The 20077-nt window shown below is 42.1% G+C and overlaps 1 protein-coding gene across 1 annotated transcript in view; it reads left to right on the plus strand.

Annotated features, from left to right (window-relative positions):
- The window catches only part of zbtb16b (zinc finger and BTB domain containing 16b), a 30691-nt gene extending 22080 nt beyond the window's left edge, over nt 1-8611 (plus strand). The window contains exons 5-7 of the mRNA XM_080732115.1: nt 1574-1744; nt 3784-3951; nt 4970-8611. Coding sequence (XP_080588241.1) covers nt 1574-1744; nt 3784-3951; nt 4970-5199 — 569 coding nt within the window. The 3' untranslated portion in view covers nt 5200-8611. The remainder of the gene's footprint in view (nt 1-1573; nt 1745-3783; nt 3952-4969) is intronic.
- The last annotated feature ends 11466 nt before the right edge of the window (nt 8612-20077 follow it).

The following is a 20077-nucleotide window of genomic DNA, read 5'->3' on the forward strand; positions in this document are numbered from 1 at the left end:
CTTCTTAGTATGAGTGTGCTGTATCCCTTTCCCTGCACTAATTCCAATTTAATTGCCAGTTGCCTCAAGGCACTTCAATAACAGTAACAAATGATTTGATTTAGTGGACCTCATCAGACTGCATTTTAAATGCGACACAGCAACCCCACTTGAATTCCAATGAAGTACTGGCACAGCCCTCTGTTTACTAATGATCCTCCGCTGGAGATGTCTGATTGAATCTGAGTCAGGAGCAATGGGACCTGCTAGCATTGTAAATGATCCACAACCTGGGCAGAGAGAGAGAGAGAGAGAAATGAGGAGCTCATAATCTCACATTAAAGCCTAACTCTTCAGGACATGCACATTATTAGCGACGCAATTGATTAAGCCATCCCTCAGTCTAAAAAAACGCCTCGTATGAATTTGTCGCGAGGGTGCGGCCGGGGGTGCTGTGGATGGCGTTACGAGGCACCGTGCAACGCCCTGTAGATCAAATGGTGACTGTATGACAGCCAATGGATGGTCTTCATATTGACGTTCTCAGTTAACCCATGTAGGCCTCGAATTATTTAATGATTAAGGCAAGCTATTGAAAAATAGCAGATATACAAGCTCACAGCGCTGCAAGCTTGTAGATCTGCTATTTAGTCATGAAAATGTGTGCAAATCGAATTTGTGTATTTTTAAAGTGAACAATTTGTAACAAAAATTTTGCTTCTGGGGGGGTCCCTGGAACTAAATATTTTGAGATGGGGGTCCGTGGCCAAATACATATCGTTTTGGGGGTCCTTCACATGAAAAGGTTTGAGCCCCACTGACATAGAAACATAGGTTTTTCAAAAAGGATTAGAAGGATTTAGAAGACACTTATAGAATCGGGTCAAAATATTGAAGGACTCGCAAAAAATTTCACTATTTTTCAAAAATAGCTTGTATATCTGCTATTTTTTAATAGTTAAAGCATAAGATAATGCGTAATAATGTGTACCCGGTCTGAACATGTTAAACTACCCTGCCTGCGTCTCCCCATCTGTATTCCTCTCCACACTCTGTGCAACAGGAAAGCAGCCCCAAAGTGATGCCAGGTCACACACAGGATTAAACTGGATTGTGTTTTTTCCCGCAGTCCTGCCTTTAATGGCTTGATATCACTACTTAACATTCTGCACAGAGCACATAGTGTAGGCATCATTTAGGGTGGAGCGGCTATCAGCCGCTCTCCGAGCACAGAGACAGAGGACTTCACAGGCGAGAGCTGACTCCTGATGGGGAACGAGGAGAATAATTACACATCTAACACACCAAGGAAGAGGCCATTGATTGTGTGATTGGCACGTTCCACATTGTGTTTGAAATTCCTCAAGAAAACAATGACTTTTCCGGGTTTTAAAATAGAGTTGAAAGCGCCCGTGGACTTTTTAGGAGAGTTAGTTGAGGTAGAAGCACTTGCTCTTTGAAAGAAGCTTGTGTGTGTTTTTGTCTCTCCTCAGAGACTCAGAGAAAGTTGAAGTGACCCAGTTTCACCACTTAAGGCCCTGTCTGCGCACAGTACTGAAATAACTGTGTGTCTCTGTCTTGTTGCACTCTCCAGGGACTGACATGGCTGTGTTCTGTCTGCTGTGTGCAAAGCGCTTCCAGACCCAGAAGGCCCTACAGCAGCACATGGAGGTCCATGCAGGCATGCACAGTTACATCTGCAGCCACTGCGAGCGCCCCTTCCCCAGCCACACAACACTCAAAAGACACTTACGCTCTCACACAGGTAAGACACGGATCGTTGACCCAGACCAAAACGCTTGGTCCTACTTTTGTATTCACCGTCATAATCGGTGCTAATGCCTGCGGGATCATCAAGTAGTCACACGTGAACACTGAACCAGTAGCATCGGAATAGGGCAGGGATCTTCAACAGGGGGTCCGGGGACCCCTAGGGGGTCCTCAGAGTTACTACAGGGGGGCCTCCAACTCTTTGTGTGATAGAAACGTTTTTCCTCCTTTTTTTATATTAACCATTTGAACCCTTGAATATACTGAGAACTTTAGTCAAAAATAGCAGATCTACAAGCTCACAACGCCTCGCAGCACGATTTTCTGCAAAGAGGTTTGATGTAGAGGGGGAAAAAATCTGACTAAGTACAGAGTGAAAGGTCAAGTTTATTAAGTAATGACGGCTCAAGTGGTTAAATATCTGAAAACGCAAATTGACATGACTCCAAAATACACTGATGATTGTGCTGTCAAACGATGAAACTATATGGAATCTAGGAAAAGGTTGTGGGGGTCTCTGCTTCATCTCTCTCTCAACTAAGGGGTCCTTGGCCTGAAAACGTTGAAGACCCCCTGGAATAGGGCATTGTGTTGTTAATTTTCCTTACGTTCTCTGAGAGATTCTAGCCAATTTGCATCCACGTTCGTGCTTCCCTTGCCGTCTCTGTGAGATGACTCACCTCTCTGATGACAGCACTGTACTGTTATGGCCGGGGCGTATTTTGGGCAGTTTCATCCTGTTTATATTTGGGGTTCTTAGACAGCCTTTGGGCTTCTGCAATTCACGGCTGTCAGTTTTGGTGCAGTTCACCCCACAATGATAGAGGAAACCCAAATAAATATTGAAGGGAAAGCAAATGGAAATGACTTGTCTGCGTGTTCCACCAAGGGTGAGTCTCAGTGCCGCAGGAGACAGGGAGATATTTACTGAAAAGATGTCCCCCTTTCTTCTTTTACCTTAAATAACTCTCTCGACTGTCAAGACGGCTTGATGTCTAGACAGGAGAAATACATAATTGATGTGAAGAGACAGAAGTGAAGGGAGTTTCGGCCACGGCGGCGTATCTTATTTGTCTGCTTCGAAGTAACATTTTGTAAATGTCATCTGCTCCGCAGTGGCGTGGGGTATTGGGGGAGAATCGGCCCGTAATGAGCAGAACGGTGTATCCTCTGACTTGGTTGTTGCTGTGGACACTGAGATAATGAGGCACATAGGTCATTGGAGATGAGTCCAACCCTCAGCCTAGGAGAGAAATAGATTAACTACAGTGTGGAAAGCACAGCCACACATGTCTGGGGGACTTTTATTAGCTATTAGCAGACAGCTGGGAGGAGTGTCCTTGCATCGTAATGTTAGCGACATCTGGGAGAACATTGTCCCCACCCCACCCCCTACGACCATTTGACCGGCGTGGACGGTTATGTAGCATACACGTCATTCTAATGACAACGTTGCTGTTTTATTACTGGTCATTATAATGGTCTGCAGGGGCGTCACACCAAATTCTGGGCCCTGGGTACAAGGATTCACTGCGGGCCCCCCATGAATGTTAACTATTGAAAAATATCAGATATACAAGCTCACAGCGCGGCACCGAGTTTTTATCGTGAAAATGTGTGCAAGAAACCTATGTTTCTATGTCAGTGGTGCTCAAACCTTTTCATGTTAAGGACCCCCAAGATGATTATGTATTTGGCCACGGACCCTCATCTCAAAATATTTAGTTCCAGGGACCCCCCAGATGCAAAATTTGAGTTACAATTGTCCGCTTAAAAAATACATATATTCAAAGATTTGAACACATTTTCACGACTTTTCAAAAATAGCAGATCTACAAGCTCGCAGAGCGGCACTCGGTGCCACGCTGTGAGCTTGTATATCTGCTATTTTTCAATAGCAAAAGTTACTAGGGCCCCTCCACCTTGGGCCCTAGTAACTCAGTCCAACTTTCCTCCCCCTTGTGACGCCCCTGATGGTCTGGTTGCGCACTGGGTCTGGGCTTTTTGGTGTCACACTGCTGTGTTTTTTTACAGGCGACCACCCGTTTGAGTGCGAGTTCTGCGGGAGCTGCTTCAGAGACGACGGCACGCTGAGGGGACACAAGCGCATCCACACAGGAGAGAAGCCTTACGAGTGCAACGGCTGCGGCAAGAGGTTCAGCCTCAAGCACCAGCTGGAGACGCACTACCGCGTACACACAGGTCAGAGGGCAAAACCACCCCAAAAGGCTATAGGCCTCATTTTAGACTTCGTCGCTCGACCGTGTCGCTGGCCAACACCGACCGATTTTCAGTAGAAACAAAATGCAAAACGCTTGCCCGAGACATTTCATATCTATTTTCAATTGAAATGTGACAAGTCACATGACTTTCCACCTCGGAGGAAAGCCTGGTATTGGTTTTAAACGGGCCGTGTGATCCGGTCTAGGCGTGGCCTAAACTGGAAGAGGAAGACCGGCCGCCTGATGACTACAACAAACTACAACATGATGTAACGTTATTTTCGCAATCGATTAGTTTATTCTCACTAGTCCCGGTATGAGTTAGAATAAAATATCAACATACAAAACGACTATACCAAAAGAAAGAAAAGATTATACCAATTTAAACCATTTTTAACATTTTGGAGGTTAGGTTATTTATTTCCTCTCCCGGCAGGATAATAAACCCAAAATGCGACTGATCCCAGGCTAGCCAAAACTAACATATCGTTGTTGTCGGATGGAAACCTTATATGTCCAAAACCGTTTGTTTTGTGTCTATCATTTTAAAAATGATTAAAACTAGTGAAAATAGCCGATCTACAAGCACGATGCGAGGCGTTGTGTGCTTGTAGATCTGCTATTTTCACTCGTCTTGTGCGACAGTCTTGTATGATGAAGCAGGGCTTTACTTTACGAAAAAACATACACGTTTGAAACTTGGAGTTACGAGGTTTCTGCCTGACAGTGACGATATTTTTATGTGACACACCCATCATCAGGCTTACGACAAACACACCCCTCTCTCACAAACACACACATGCACGTACGCACTCGCCCACACATGCAGGTGAACTGAATTAGAAGTTATTACACTTTGAGAACATCGAATTGAATCTGCTAAATCAATCAAAGGCTTATTCGCCCCAAAGAGCGATTATATTACAAAGTTTACACATACAAAGTTAATGTCATTGTGTCTCATTGGCTCTTCCCTTCCTGCTTTGTAAATGTTTCAGGTGAGAAGCCATTTGAGTGCAAGCTGTGTCACCAGCGTTCACGAGACTACTCGGCTATGATTAAGCACCTGCGCACTCACAACGGAGCATCTCCGTACCAGTGCACCATATGCCAGGACTTCTGCCCCAGCCTGGCTGCCATGCAAAAGCACATGAAGGGCCACAAACCAGAGGATGTGCCCCCAGACTGGAGGATAGAAAAGACTTACCTTTATGTCTGCTATGTCTGAGCGGGACTTAGACCGTAATACACACACACACACACCTGCATGTGCGCGTGTTAACAGGGTGTGGTTTATTGTGTGTGCAGGGGTGTTTGTGGATGTGTAGGCATATATTACATATACTGTAGGCATATACACACACAAGCACATTCGAGTTACATGCAAATGCACATTACACAACTAGAAAGGGGTGCTCATTAGAGTGCGAATCTCCGCCAGTATGTATGCCCTACCTTTCTCCATCTTTCTGTCTGTCTGCGGCATGTGATGACAGTGTTTTGGGGTTGTTGTGCGTGTATGAAAAGGCACAGGCAATGGGTGGAAGGGATGTAACAAAGGACTGTTACATCATTATGGTGCATCCAGAGTGACAGGCTGTATGGACTATGGAGAAAAAAGATATTTGGACAGTGAACACATCGAAAAGTAGTGTGGCATATTGTCATCACTAAGACGAACATGACATTACAATGCTGTAGCCTAATAATTTGCTATACAGTATGTGCTCAATGTTCTGTGTAATCTGCAAAGTATAATCGTTAATGAATTTGGTCACTTATGTTTGTATCAAAGTCCAATTTGAATGTGAGTGTCAGGTTTTCCCTGCACCACAGTAGCTTTGCGAGTCCTTCGCAAGAGGAAGTAAACATCGACGTTACGGCTACACAAGTGGACGGTCAGTTGTACATTGAGCTGAAGAGTAATGGGATACAGGATGTTATGTATTATACACAGATATACATGTAAGGTGGCAAACCATAGCAGCATATTCTCTGGAATGAAAAAGAGACTGACTAGTCTCTCAACCCAAACACACATGACTTTAACGTTACATTTAGTAGGGATGTCCTGAGTAAATCACCAAAAACATCTTATTTTCAAATCCAGTGTATAGTATATTTTATTTGCCTATATTTGTTTTGGCGCAGGCATTAGCGAATGTCGCCACTCAAAACTCTACTAACTTAAGACAGCTCAAACTGTTGAAAGTGCATGGACATTTTATTGTGATTTGGGGGGTTTTGAGGAAGGTCGTCACATTGATGTTTACAGTATTTTGGTATTAATCTAATGATGACTTGTGCCAGTGTATTCGCATTTCTGCAAGTAGCTTGAATCCCCAAAGGATGTACAGGTGGGACTGGAGCTCTGTGATTGGCTAGTTAGGTAATATACTGTAGATCCCATAAGCTGGACAGACAGGAACTTGATTGGTGTGTGCCAGTCCCATAGCCTGGAGGGACAATTGCTCTGTCATGATTAATTCACAAAAAATGACAGGGTTGTCGTTTACCAATCTGAAAAAATATGAGAATTGAGGTTGTTGGCCTAACGGCAACGTGCACAAGAAATATGCTGATAGGCCAAGAAGTATGCAAGATGTACTACTGTATGTGAGGACAGACACACAGACAGACCCACACACAGACAGGGTTTAAAACATGATCTCCTGGCGGAGATAATAAATATACGTGTGTGCATGCACGTGTTACACAGTCACACAATACACACACAGACACACATACAATGCAGTATATGAAAACACACACACACGCACGCACGCACGCACGCACGCACGCACACACACACACACACAATCACTAATGAATATGATCAGAGTCAATGCCACAATGGTCATAGTTTCTGACCCATATGTGTAGCAGCAGCTTCATAAGAGAGTGCTAAAGTATTACACCTGATCCTCTGCGATCGTTAATGGTAGAGGCTGAAAAACTATTCCACCAAGACTTGATTAAAATAAGTGACATTTCCTTCCTTAATCTCCTGAGCATTTTTCTGCTGTTGAGTTTGGAGTTGTTTATTTTCTGCATGTTTTACTTGAATGACAGCCATGTTTTGACCTCATATGCTTGATCTCATTAACTGCCTTTTCTTTCTTGCAGTGGGTGTATTTTCTTTCTGGGTGTTGTTTTCTTCTTTTTCTTTTCTTTTTTTTTCAGGTAGTGTGCTCACACAAGATTGCATTCTATTGCAATATAACAGGTTTTGCTATTTATATCTTGAGTTTTGTTACCAAATAATTATGTGCTGATTTTCATCACCCAGGCTGTTTCTTGGGCTCTTTGCTAGTAGAGCAAGCTCTACCATACCTCTCACGTTTGTCTTGTTCAAGCCTACTGCATAATATGTGTTTCATTTTCATTCAGCACATACCCAGCAATGTTTATTTGTAATGGTTGATATAAGGAGTAAAAATTCAAAATGCCTCAATCTGGCTAGATTTGTTTTTAAATCATTAAATATATAGATGTCTTTTTAAATCACAGAAGCAGAGGTTTCTATGAGATAGACTTGAGGAAAATGTGAAAACAAAATGTTTTTCTTTTTTCTTGTATTTCTTTTTCTTTTTTACAAAACATAAAAGAAAATTCTGACATGGTCACTATTAGCAGGTTACTGTCAGTCCTAGTGTAGCTGTAATGTACAAACTGTCATGGTATCTTATCCTTCATGTGAGCCTAACATAGGCCTTATAGTTTTAAATATGTCGTATTTTTGTATTACAGTAATTTGCTATGTGTTTACATTTGGTATGATTTGAGAAACATCTTAATGTGTGTTTTATAAGTCTCTTATTTGATTGAGATCCCTCCCTTGTGCCTCTTTTATAAATAGAGCATTGATGTGCTTGAGTACATGGGTTCGTGCTGTTGGTAGATGTTTCTGGGTGTTTGTTTATTGTTAATTAAAGATAGACTGCCATGTAGATTCATTGTCTGAACATTGCAACTTGGAGGCAACATACTGTGATAGTGAGTGATACTCTGATGCAAGTTCCAAGCAATTTTGTTGTAAAAGTACACGCTTCTCTCAAAAAATATTCCCTTCAAAGTGACATTGGACTGAGACATTGGGATGATTAGTAAAATCCTTCGTGTTAATTTAACCCTGAATAGTGCACAAGAGCAGTTCCATTTGTGCACACTTTTGGAGTTAAATTAATGATTTTACTATGAACCATGTGTATGACAAACCTTGGCATCTATGGGCATTTCCAATGCCTTCTAAAATAGCCAACAACGCTCGGTGCCATCAAAACACATTACAATGTATCTATTCTACATGAACATGCACTATAAATGGAATTCCTCGATGGACCAAAAGAAACAGAGCACTTTTGTTGAAAATATTTTTTTTTCTTTGATCTTTCTATATGTTGTGATAATGCAGATGTCCTTTTATTTGATGTGTTCTTGAAGGATGTGATTATAGCGTCGTTTAGATTATGTCTGTCTACCTCAGGACCAGATCAAGGCTCGAGCTGGTATCCAATCAGGGTTGTTCTTCTTGCCATGTGTGCAGTAAAGTCCCTCTTCATTACAGCTTTGTAACAGTGTGTGAAAGTGTTCTCAGTGTGAATTCAGGCACAACTCTGTATGCGTCAGTGTTCCGTGGCATGGTAAAAAAAAAAAAAAAAGAATAAAACAATTTACTATTTTATGCATTCAGTCTCCTTTTATCTTTGCTTCAGTTTTAGGACAGTCATGCATCATGGCATGCATGGGGTGGCAGACAGTGGCTCGGGAGGGACCCTTCTGCTTGGGAACCGAAAGGTTCCTGGTTCAATTCCGGGCTCCCCCAGAGTTAGTGTCGAAGTGTCATTGAGCAAGACACTGAACCCCTAATTGCTGCTGATGGACAGGTTGGTGTCTTGCATGGTTTCCTCTGTCATCTGTGTATGAAGGTGATGTAAGCAAGATGTAATGCACAATCACTGTAAAGCGCCCTGGATAAAGGGCAAAGGCACTATATAAATGCACCATTTATTACAATGGAGTCTTCATCCTCATGGCTTGAGACCCAAAGAAGGGAAAGGGACGGCTTCTCTTTACCATATATGTCCCTGGGCTCATTCATTGTTATAGGATAATGTATAGTGCATATTATTAGATTGATGCAAGATTGCAACATTGGATCACCTTGCTGTTACTGTATGTATGAGGAAAGAACTGTCTCTGGTATGAGTGAGAAAAAGAAAATATTCCCTGATATTTCTTCTAGGTTTATTAACAAGAAATACAAATAATGTGTTAATAGGCTGCAGTACTCAAACCCGACCCTAGGTGGTAGTGAATTTAAGAGTTTCAACATCACAATCAGGTTACATTATTTGATGAAATAATTGAAATTATTTATATATGAGATTATATTACTACAAATTACAACTTTTAGGAGAGTAATCAGTAATATGTAAGATTGAACATTTTAAAAGCAGCAGCAACAACTCCATTGCTGTAAAATACAAATACGCTGCTGAGCCCAGTAGCTCATGCCACATTTCTCATGATGTTTGGGAATGTCATCTGTGATACTGAGTGGCATCCAGCTGGAGCCACTCCAAGCATGGTGGTAACCTGTGGTGGCAGTACTCCCCCAGATGCACAGCTGTGCAGTTGTGTATTCCAGATGTGAATGAAGATGAGTCACGCTACATCTGGCCTGTCTCTACTTTGTCCATTGGCTTGCTCCTGTGACAGCAGAATAACAGGTGAGTCCCTGGTGAGACACCGCAATTCTCATAATTTTAACTACTCATTACATTTGCCATGTGCTTGTGTTTCTATGATTTAGCACCGAAGGCCTTAGAGCAGGGGTCTTCAATGTTTTCAGGCCAAGGACCCCTTAGCTGAGAGACAGATGAAGCAAGGACCCCCTCTACATGTCGTATAAAACTGTGTTGCAGATTTTCATCGATTTCATAGGTAGATTCATAGACTTGTAGATCTGCTATGTTTGGCTAAAGTTCTCCTCAGAATAGGGATGTGAGGGTTCAAGTTGTTCATTTAAAATAATTATCCTATCACAAAGATTTGGCGGACCCCCTGTAGTTACTCTGGGGACCCCCTAGGGGTCCCTTACCCCCTGTTGAAGACCCATGCCTTAGAGGTTAAGGCCTCAGAGGTTGTAACATCTGGTGTTGTTGGTACTGGTCACTGAATTACCTGTGAACTGTGGATTGTAAGAAAGTAATGAAAACATAAAAAGCTATTAGGTGTTACTACAGACTGCGGTCTGCAGCTAAGATGATATTCAGGGAAATGGATATACAGCTATTTAAACTTTGAATATTATAGTGTAAGGCTTTCTTTTCTAACCCATGACGCACACACACGAAACACAAGTACGAACGCATGCATGCATGTAGGCTACTCACGCAAATGCACGCACGCACGCTTGCGCCCGCACGCACACATATACACACACACCCGCACGCTCTCTTATTCACATTAATGCTTTGGCCTTTCTGTAGACTCAAGTGAGCAAAACAAGTGGTACAGATGGTGTTAAATGTGTGCCTCAAGGCAGGGCAATTAAACAATAGATGGTGAAGAGACTGCTTCAATGTCACTTACAACCAGAGCCCGACCACTGCCAGATTTGTTGGTACGATGTCGATCAGGATTTCTAGACAGATTAAATAAGCGAAAATACATAAAAAAGTATTTTTATATAAATTACAAATACTGGGTCAGAAATTAATTTGAAATACAAGTATGTATTTTGAAAATACATACAAATAAATTGTATGATGCAAAGATGCAAAGATTATTCAATGCATAGATTATTGCCAAATATTAAATGAATTGCCTAAATAAAATGTTTACCACTGTGTGTGAGAGTACAGGCCAGAGAGACCTTGTTATCATCTAAAGCTAGACAAGAACTATGGCATGAGACTGTATGCACAATCCTACACAGACCTGCCGCTAGCCCTGTACTTCACAGATACCAGGATACTGACTATGATACTGACACTAGCATACTGACCGTGATACTGACACTAGCATACTGACCATGATACTGACACTAGCATACTGACCATGATACTGACACTAGAATACTGACGCAACGTTCTCCTGCTAATATACCATCAACATGTGGAACGCCCTTCCACAAGCCCTAAAGGAGAGCAAATCCCTAGCCTCCTTCAAAATTGGTATGAAAAGTCACCTTCAGACAGCTGCTACCCGTGACTTGTAAATAGACTAAGCCCCCATGCTCCCCCCCCCCTTTTCTTTTTTTTCTGCCTTTGTATTTGATGTTATGCTTTTGAAACTGATATTATCCTAGATAAAGTACTATGTTCTATCCGTCTGTCTTTCAATGTTATATGAGATACTTAAAGTGTGGTTCCTGTGGAAATAAGCCTCGGCTTTCTAGGATCTCCTTTTAGTTGACCTTGTACCAGTGATTTGTACTGTCATGAAACTGTACTTTTTTCTATTGCAAACTTCTAATAAATTCTTCAATCAATCAAAACCATGATACTGACACTAGAATACTGACCACGATACTGACACTAGGATACTGACCATGATACTGACACTAGCATACTGACCACGATACTGACACTAGCATTCTGACCACGATACTGACACTAGGTCCTAGGCCTAGTGTCAGTAGGCCTCAAAGTATCATGGTCAGTATCCTAGTGTCACAGTATTCTGGTGTCAGTATCATGGTCATCCTAGTCACTAGGATACTGACCATGATACTTTGAGGCCTACTGACACTAGGCCTAGGACCTAGTGTCAGTATCGTGGTCAGGATGCTAGTGTCAGTATCGTGGTCAGTATGCTAGTGTCAGTATCATGGTCAGTATCCTAGTGTCAGTATCGTGGTCAGTATTCTAGTGTCAGTATCATGGTCAGTATTCTAGTGTCAGTATCATTGTCAGTATGCTAGTGTCAGTATCATGGTCAGTATTCTAGTGTCAGTATCGTGGTCAGTATGCTAGTGTCAGTATCATGGTCAGTATGCTAGTGTCAGTATCATGGTCAGTATGCTAGTGTCAGTATCACGGTCAGTATGCTAGTGTCAGTATCATGGTCACCCTAGTCACTAGGATACTGACCATGATGATATTTACCAGATACTGATGTAGCAGAGTGACTCACTGCCCAGCCTGATGCCCTCAAAAGTCTAGTAGTATATCCCCCGGTCCATATAGGGATATCCCTTTGGTCTGGTTAAGATGTTGGACTTTCACGTGGGAGACCCAGGTTCGAATCCCGGGCGTTACACTGACACCAGAATACATTGACACCAGGATACTGACCAGGATATTGACACCAGGATACTGACACCAGGATACTGATGCCAGGATGTTGACCAGGATTTAACCATTTTAAAGCTTGTGTCTGGATTTCCCCTGCTATAGTCCATGAGACAGACAAGATTTCATTACCAAATTATTGGGCAAAACCTTACCTAAATTAAGTGGATCTGCTATTTTGGAAAAATGTGCAACAACATGCCCAAAATAGAGACGCCAATTCGAAAGTGGTTAAAAGGTCTGAGATGTTCTTTATTGTTACATATTTTGCACTGCATGAGAGTAAAAATTATTTTGTTCTGGTTCCTCACAACATTTTAGCAGCATCAATAAATTAACTGATGCTATTGACATAATTACATGCTATGACATGTATATATATATTAGGGGTGCAACGATACACAAAATTCACGGTTCGTTTCGGTTCGATATTCTGGTGTCACGGTTCGATATTTTTTCGATACAAAAAATAAACAGACATGTCCTTGATTTATAAATGCATTTTTATAACTACGTATTTTTCTGTTTTAACTTTGAACAATACGGTACCCAACCTCTAGGGTAGTGGTTCTCTAAGTGGGCTCTGCGGACCCCTAGGGGTCCTTGAGGGGGTTCCAGGGGAACGTGGATGTGGAGTGGTATTGTATTGTATTGTTCGGTACAGGGTCATGCGGTTCGGTACACCCTCGTATTGAACGGTTCGATATCGATACAAGTATTGTTGCACCCCTAATATATATATATATATATATATATATATAGAGAGAGAGAGAGAGAGAGAGAGAGACAATCCCCAGTTGATTACTTACACAAAGACAATTATTGCATTACAAGTTTTCAGAAATTGTATTTACGTATGCAAATTGGGCATTATATTGGCAGATATGCCGCAATTTGCATAACTTTCCAGAAGCAAACTCTGAACACTGGATGAAGCCAGATTCTGAAATTCAACATTCTTCTTTCATTTTACAGACATGTTGGAGTCAAGGGTTCTTTTATCACTATCTTATAAGTAGAACGTAGCCTACTGCAGGGGTCTTCAACAGGGGCTCCGGGACCCCTAGGGGGTCCTCCAAATCTTTGTGTGATATAAACTTTTTTTTCTCCTTTTTATATTAACCACTTGAACCCTAGGGTCCATATGTGGAGAATTCTTTAACCAAAAATAGCAGATCTACAACAAGCTCACAACGTTGTGAGCTTGTAGATTGGCTATTTTCGGCAAAGAGCTTTGGTGCAGAGGGGAAAAAGAGCAGACTAAGTACAGAGTGAAAGGTCAAGTTTTTTATGTATTGACGGTTCATGTGGTTAAATATCTGAAAACACAAATTGACATGATTTCAAAACACACTGATGATTTAATCATATGTGTTTTTTGAAATCATCATCATGTGTCATCATGATTGTGCTGTCAAAAGATGAAACTATACGGAATCTATTAACAGGTTGTTGGGGTCCTTGTTTCATCTCTCTCTCAACTAAGAGGGACCTTGGCCTGAAAACATTGAAGTCCCCTTGATTGATTGATTGATTGAAGACATAGAAGTTTGCATAGAAAAAGGTAAGTTTCATGACGGTACAGTTCACCGGTTCACAAGGTCAACTAAAAGGAGATCCTAGAAAAGCACTTGGCTTATTTACACAGGAAACCATTGAAGTATCTCATATAACTATTGTCCTACTGTATGAGTTTTAGGAAACTTAACCCCCCCCATATCAAATCCTGAATGTGCAAAATAATGACGATCTGCTCTTTAATCCCACCCCACCTTCAGTCCGGAGCCTCGCTCAGTAGAGTAGCAGATTGAGTGGGAGCCAGTGCTAATGTAATCTCCTCCGTTTAATTAGAGTGAGCATGGTGGGCAGATAAAGCAAACCACATTAGCCACCATCTGGCAGGGTGCAGCTCTTCTCTTATACCCACCCTCACCATCATTAGGCTCTACAAGACAAGATACAAACACGTACATGCCAGCTATTTATTCATCCTGTCAAACTCAATACAGACACTGCCGAAGTAATCAGAGCGTAGCATTGCTCTGACCTGCCTCTATATTCTGGATGCATTAAGCCCCATTTATACTTTGTTGCACGACAGTGTTGCATGGCGAAAACAGCAGATCTACAAGCTCACAAAGGGGCATCTGCAACGCATTGCAAGCTCGTAGATCTTCGGCACACACCACCATCATACAACATAAATTGAGCATTGCAATGCATACAGACATTGATGTTGTGATTTTCTTTTTTAGATTATTGCACTGCATAAAACAATATTACCGTAATTGCTGGACTATAAGCGCACCTGAATATAAGCCGCACCAGCTAAATTTAGAAGAAGAAAAAGAATGTTTACATATATAAGCCGCACCTGACTATAAGCCGCCGTCCTGCTTCCCGCTAGAGCACCTCTGGTAGCCGTTAGCTGTATAAATCTATATATAAATCCTTGTTAAAGATCATTGTAAAATGAACTAACTGGCCGTTAGCTGTAAAAAATCTTTATATAAGCCGCACCGTTGTATAAGCCGCAGGGTTTAAAACATGGGAAAAAAGCTGCAGCTTATAGTCCGGCAATTACAGGGTATATTGTCCTCTACAGGTGTTGTGAGCCGCTCTCTCTCAGGTGTTGGCAAATGGTTTGACATGTCAGTAAGCCTTGCTGAGCCATGAGGCCCATAGGGCAGGAGCCTATGTCCTGTTTCCTTAGTGTGAGGCAGCTTGATGTACAAGTACACCCCCTGGACATGATGCTAGTAGTGTACTGTATGTCCCAATCCAACTCTTGATGCTGAGTGCCAAGCAGGGAGGCACTGGGTCTCATTTTTCAGAGTCTTTATGACCTGGCCGAGGATCAAGCCCTGGCCTTCTGGTCTCAGGGCAGACCCTCTGAGCACAATGCTGAGCTGGTAGCTTTGACATGTACTGTCAATTAATTAACAATTTAATTGTGTTGTTGGCATTGAACAAATTACACTTCTGTTTGGCTTTTAGGGCTCTGTACATAAAATGTCCACAGGGCAGATATATGACAAATAAGTAGAGTGGGAAGAAGGGGTACAGTATCATGCACCCCCGGAAATATACTTCTGATCAGTGTTTCTAGGAAAAATGTGTACAAAATGATTAATGAATTGACAGACAGACAAACCTGCAACTTGACGCACACACACACACACACACACACACACACACACACACACACACACACACACACACACACACACACACACACACACACACACACACACACACACACACGTATTGTACATGCCACCCCATATGTTTATCAATGAAGTTGCATGTCTTGTGTCCCCATGATAGTATCACACTTGTTCCCCAAATATACAGTGCAAAATCTGTGCAAAATCTATAAGACATTGCATGGTATGGGCTCCTGCCTACCAAGTACCTTTATTTGACCAGAACCCATAGATTCTTAAAAACTGCTCACTTGTTGTTATCCTTATTCTGAAATCCTTTTTATTCTTTATTTCTGACATTTGTCGTAGCTTGTGGTTTACAGTGGTTTACCTTTTATTAAAAGGATATTTCCTGCAGTGGTATGGAGTGAATGTCATGACATTTATCAGCCATCAACATCATGTAGAAGATACTGTACACCCACATCCACATAATAGTATTGTTGTTTCATATCACCACCAGGTGGAGACATACACCAAGATGGAATAAAGTAGAATTAGGGTTCATTTAGACTGATTGGTTTAGTTGATTTAGACTGTGTCTAAATGTAGACTATGAGAACAGTGATGCAAAGCAGCTAGCAATTAAATGCTTGCCTTCATGTACAAGTACTGATACATAAAGATATATATTTTGTGCTGAGAGTACAGTATAGGCTACAATCCAGGTTTGATTGATTTTTTTTATACTATACCATATAGTACAAGTTGAACTGAGCCAAAGATGAGTAGACAAGCTGAGTTGTTGTGGGTTACTTAATTCCCAAGGACAGTTCATGTTCAACACAAAATTCTAGTGATTCAAAAATGATGCACTTCTAAACTAACTAGCAGCTTAGAATATATAACTGCACAGTCTGTCTGCTGTGGATATGTATTGTATTGGTATTGGTATTGGTATTTCTTTTTTTCTTTTTCTTTTTTATTTTTTTCTTTTTTAAATGCCAGTAACAAATGGCCAACTCACCACTCACCAGTCAGGTCTTCTGTGCCTGAGGGTGATAAGTATAGGCTTTGCGCACATATTTCCAGTCTATGAGACTTAATAGAAATAAATAGACATGTACATGGAAGTAACGGTAGCACTTTATAATAAGGTGCCCTTAATAAAGACTTATTAACAGTTAATAAAATACTTATTAACTTGGAAGTAAATGTAGTTAAAGTTATACCATGTAACTTTTTTTATAAAACAAATCTTAAAATTGTCTTAACTGTTAAATCGCTAAAGTTTTAGAACCCCCACTCCGTTATTTTCAGCTTCTGAAGCCTTCTCTTTATATGTTTTCTACTTAGCCGTGACAGGGGCGGGATTTCCCGGCAAAATTACGTCATCACACTACCGGCCAATCACAGCGAGGGTTATACACTGCCGGCCAATCACAGCGCATTTTGAAGTGGGGTCGCTATGGCGGCCATATTTGTAGTCGCCCGTGTGTCTCTATACTCAAAAGGTAATCTCGCCTACCAGGCAGGGTGAAGGAGTCCGTTTCTCCGGAATGCCTGAACGCACAGGAACCAGGGACCCCTCTAAAGATAGCTCTCGGCGAGGTGGAGGCAGACGCGGGGGTGTGAAGGTACGAAAAACGGCCGAAAGACGTGGACGCGACCACGGTTTGCTATAGGGCTACTGACCACTAGTTGAGCATCTTACACAGTATAGCTTTAAAGATAGTGTATGCACTCACTCACTGACTGACTGACTGACTGACTGACTGACTGACTGACTGACTGACTGACTGACTGACTGACAGAACAATGTCCATATCTGTGAAAGTATGACCTCTTATCTGTGTTTTCTTTTTTGTAAATGAATGCCCTACTTGATCATACTACAGCATCATGCAAAAATGAAGCATAACATTAGTTTATGCAGGACACGTGAGGTGACCGCCTCAGCTGTAATCAGCTGTCAATCAGATACTTTCCTATTCCTCATTCATAGATCTGCTGATAATTACATCACACTGTCTACTCCAACTAGTAAGACTCCCTAAGGGCGAAAAGCGACCCCACCCTTATGTGGCACATGGGCGTGTGCACATGGGCGCGTGCACGCATCCGCCTGGGTGGCGGCAGACTGCTGGGTGAGCGCTGGTGCTTTGGCATGGGATCAACTTTGACCAAAAAAATGCCTATACATGGTCCGTTGTTGAAGTTGGACAAAATGTGGCCATATTTTCCCAAATATGGAGATGACTGATGTCTGACATCATAGATGTCTAACGTCATAGACCACATGAGACTGACACAATATGCCCATACTGTATATGGGAATTCCCAGATATCATATGGGCTTAATATTGATGACATCAGATATCTCCATATATGGGCATAAAAAGGGACAAGGATGTGTATTGATGACATCAGGGATCTGATGTCATCAAGACATCAGATCACTTCTCAGCGTGACATGAGGTGTCACAGCTCACATGATCGCAACTGATTGCGACAATAGGTCGCATGTTTAGTATGAAAACCTCATTAAAACTTAATGAGGTTTTCATACTAAACATGCGACCTATGGTCGCAATCAGACCTCTTGCTCCTTTAAATACTCCCTTAAATACAGTATGCATTCACTAATAGCTCTGCTTGTCTTTGATCTGAAGCTTCAGATCTGCTGTTGCATATTGTAGCTGCCTCCTCCATCCCAGCCTCCACCTTTTGATCCGAGTCTGGCATAGGCTCAAATACTTGTGATTTATGTCTGCTGATTCTGCTAATATGTCAATGTATTGCTATTGTCTCTCCGAACGTGGAGTCCTTTAACGCCAAGTTTAATTGTATTCCATTTGTTGCAATAAATGGTTAAATCTACTTTGTTCCTGACTAAAGTATCAAAAGTAGCAGATCCACAAGCTTAAAACTACAGTTATACGCTTCAGCTAAAGGAACACAGTGGATGATTTTATTGTTTTTATTTTTCAGTATGTGCACCTAGTGAGCCGGTTTGTTAGTAGCGAACAAGCTGACCTAGAATTGACTGTTACTTGGTCCTCACGCAACTGAGACATGTCCCTGAACAGCTCACCATGATCCCTGTCTCAAAGTCTACGATGGAACTAAATCAAGAGAAACACATTTTGTACATTGCTGTGCATGCATGTGCATGTGTGTGTGTGTGTGTGTGTGTGTGTGTGTGTGTGTGTGTGTGTGTGTGTGTGTGTGTGTGTGTGTGTGTGCATACTGCACAAGCATGTGCATGTGAACAGCTCACCATGATCCCTGTCTCAAAGTCTACGATGGAACTAAATCAAGACAAACACATTTTGTACATTGCTGTGCATGCATGTGCATGTGTGTGTGTGTGTGTGTGTGTGTGTGTGTGTGTGTGTGTGTGTGTGTGTGTGTGTGTGTGTGTGTGTGTGTGTGTGTCCGTGCGTGTCTGTGAGTGTGCATTTTCGTTTCACATCATGGTATTTAACAGGTATTTAATAGGTATCTGGAAAGGTTCCTCATAGAAGTGTGGTGTAGAGAGCATGGTGGGATTGGATCATCTGGTTGTGCAGCGTGCTGTGAATACAGACACCTGCAGAAGTCCCAGGAGGGCATGATGCTGTCCCAATAACCCCCTGCCACATGAATCAGAATAATTTGTATTCATTACCTATTATCAAGTGTTTTGAATAATTAATTTATTGTGCACATCCAGGTTGCAAGACATAAAAATCTTGTTCTTACTTAAAATAAAATGAAGAAATGTTTTTTTGCAGTCAAAACTAAATGTATTTCTGATTTTGGGACCAATGTTGTCATCTTCATTGAATTTGGTTTACCACTAAACAAAGAAAGATACAGATTTGTTGTGTCTCAAAGCAAAGCAAGACCCAAGTGAAGACAAGGCAAGTTAGACAACTGTACTAATTCACAATAAAGATGGAACAAACCAGCTTCCTAGGAAGGAACTTACTAGATGCCCGAACCACCTACCTAGGAGCAGCGGTTCTTACTAGAATCAAAACAACGGCTATGGGAAGCACTGTCTGGCCCCACCTACGGCTCCACTCTGCTAGTCCTTCCCTGGAGCCCTGTACGCACCAAGGAAGGACTGAGGTGGACATCAGCTTGGAGCCGCCTCCACCCCAAGTTACCCGGGAAGAGAGGGAGGAGGAGTAAGCGGAGGAGAGAGACAGTAATGGAAGTTTCACAGGGCCCACAACCAACCCATCGTGCAGGAATGTACTGTGGCTACGGACAGGGTGTGGGTCGGGAGGAGCAGCAGCAGGACGAGTGCAGTGACTGCCATCCATCTTGAACCCTCAGCTGAGGCAGAGGAAGAGCGGCAGAACCTGCTGTCATGGATCTAGCATACGGTGCAGAACAGCCAGGCAATATAAAGTGACCCATTGCACTGAGATGTGCAATCCAACATAATCCAAACAATGGATGTGTATACAGTACTTGGAATGTTCAATGCATGGTACACAAGTGCTGAGAAGATAAATCAAAACCTGGCCTTAAAGGTAGAAGTTGAAGTAGAGGCTCACAAACAAGCTCTGTGCTGAACCACGGGACTAATACATAGGCCTGCGACGCACGCACGCACGCACGCACGCACGCACTCGCACGCACGCACGCACGCACCACGCACGCACAC

The sequence above is a fragment of the Nannobrachium achirus genome (assembly GCF_963921795.1).
Source record: "Nannobrachium achirus genome assembly, chromosome: 8".
Lineage (NCBI taxonomy): Eukaryota > Metazoa > Chordata > Actinopteri > Myctophiformes > Myctophidae > Nannobrachium > Nannobrachium achirus.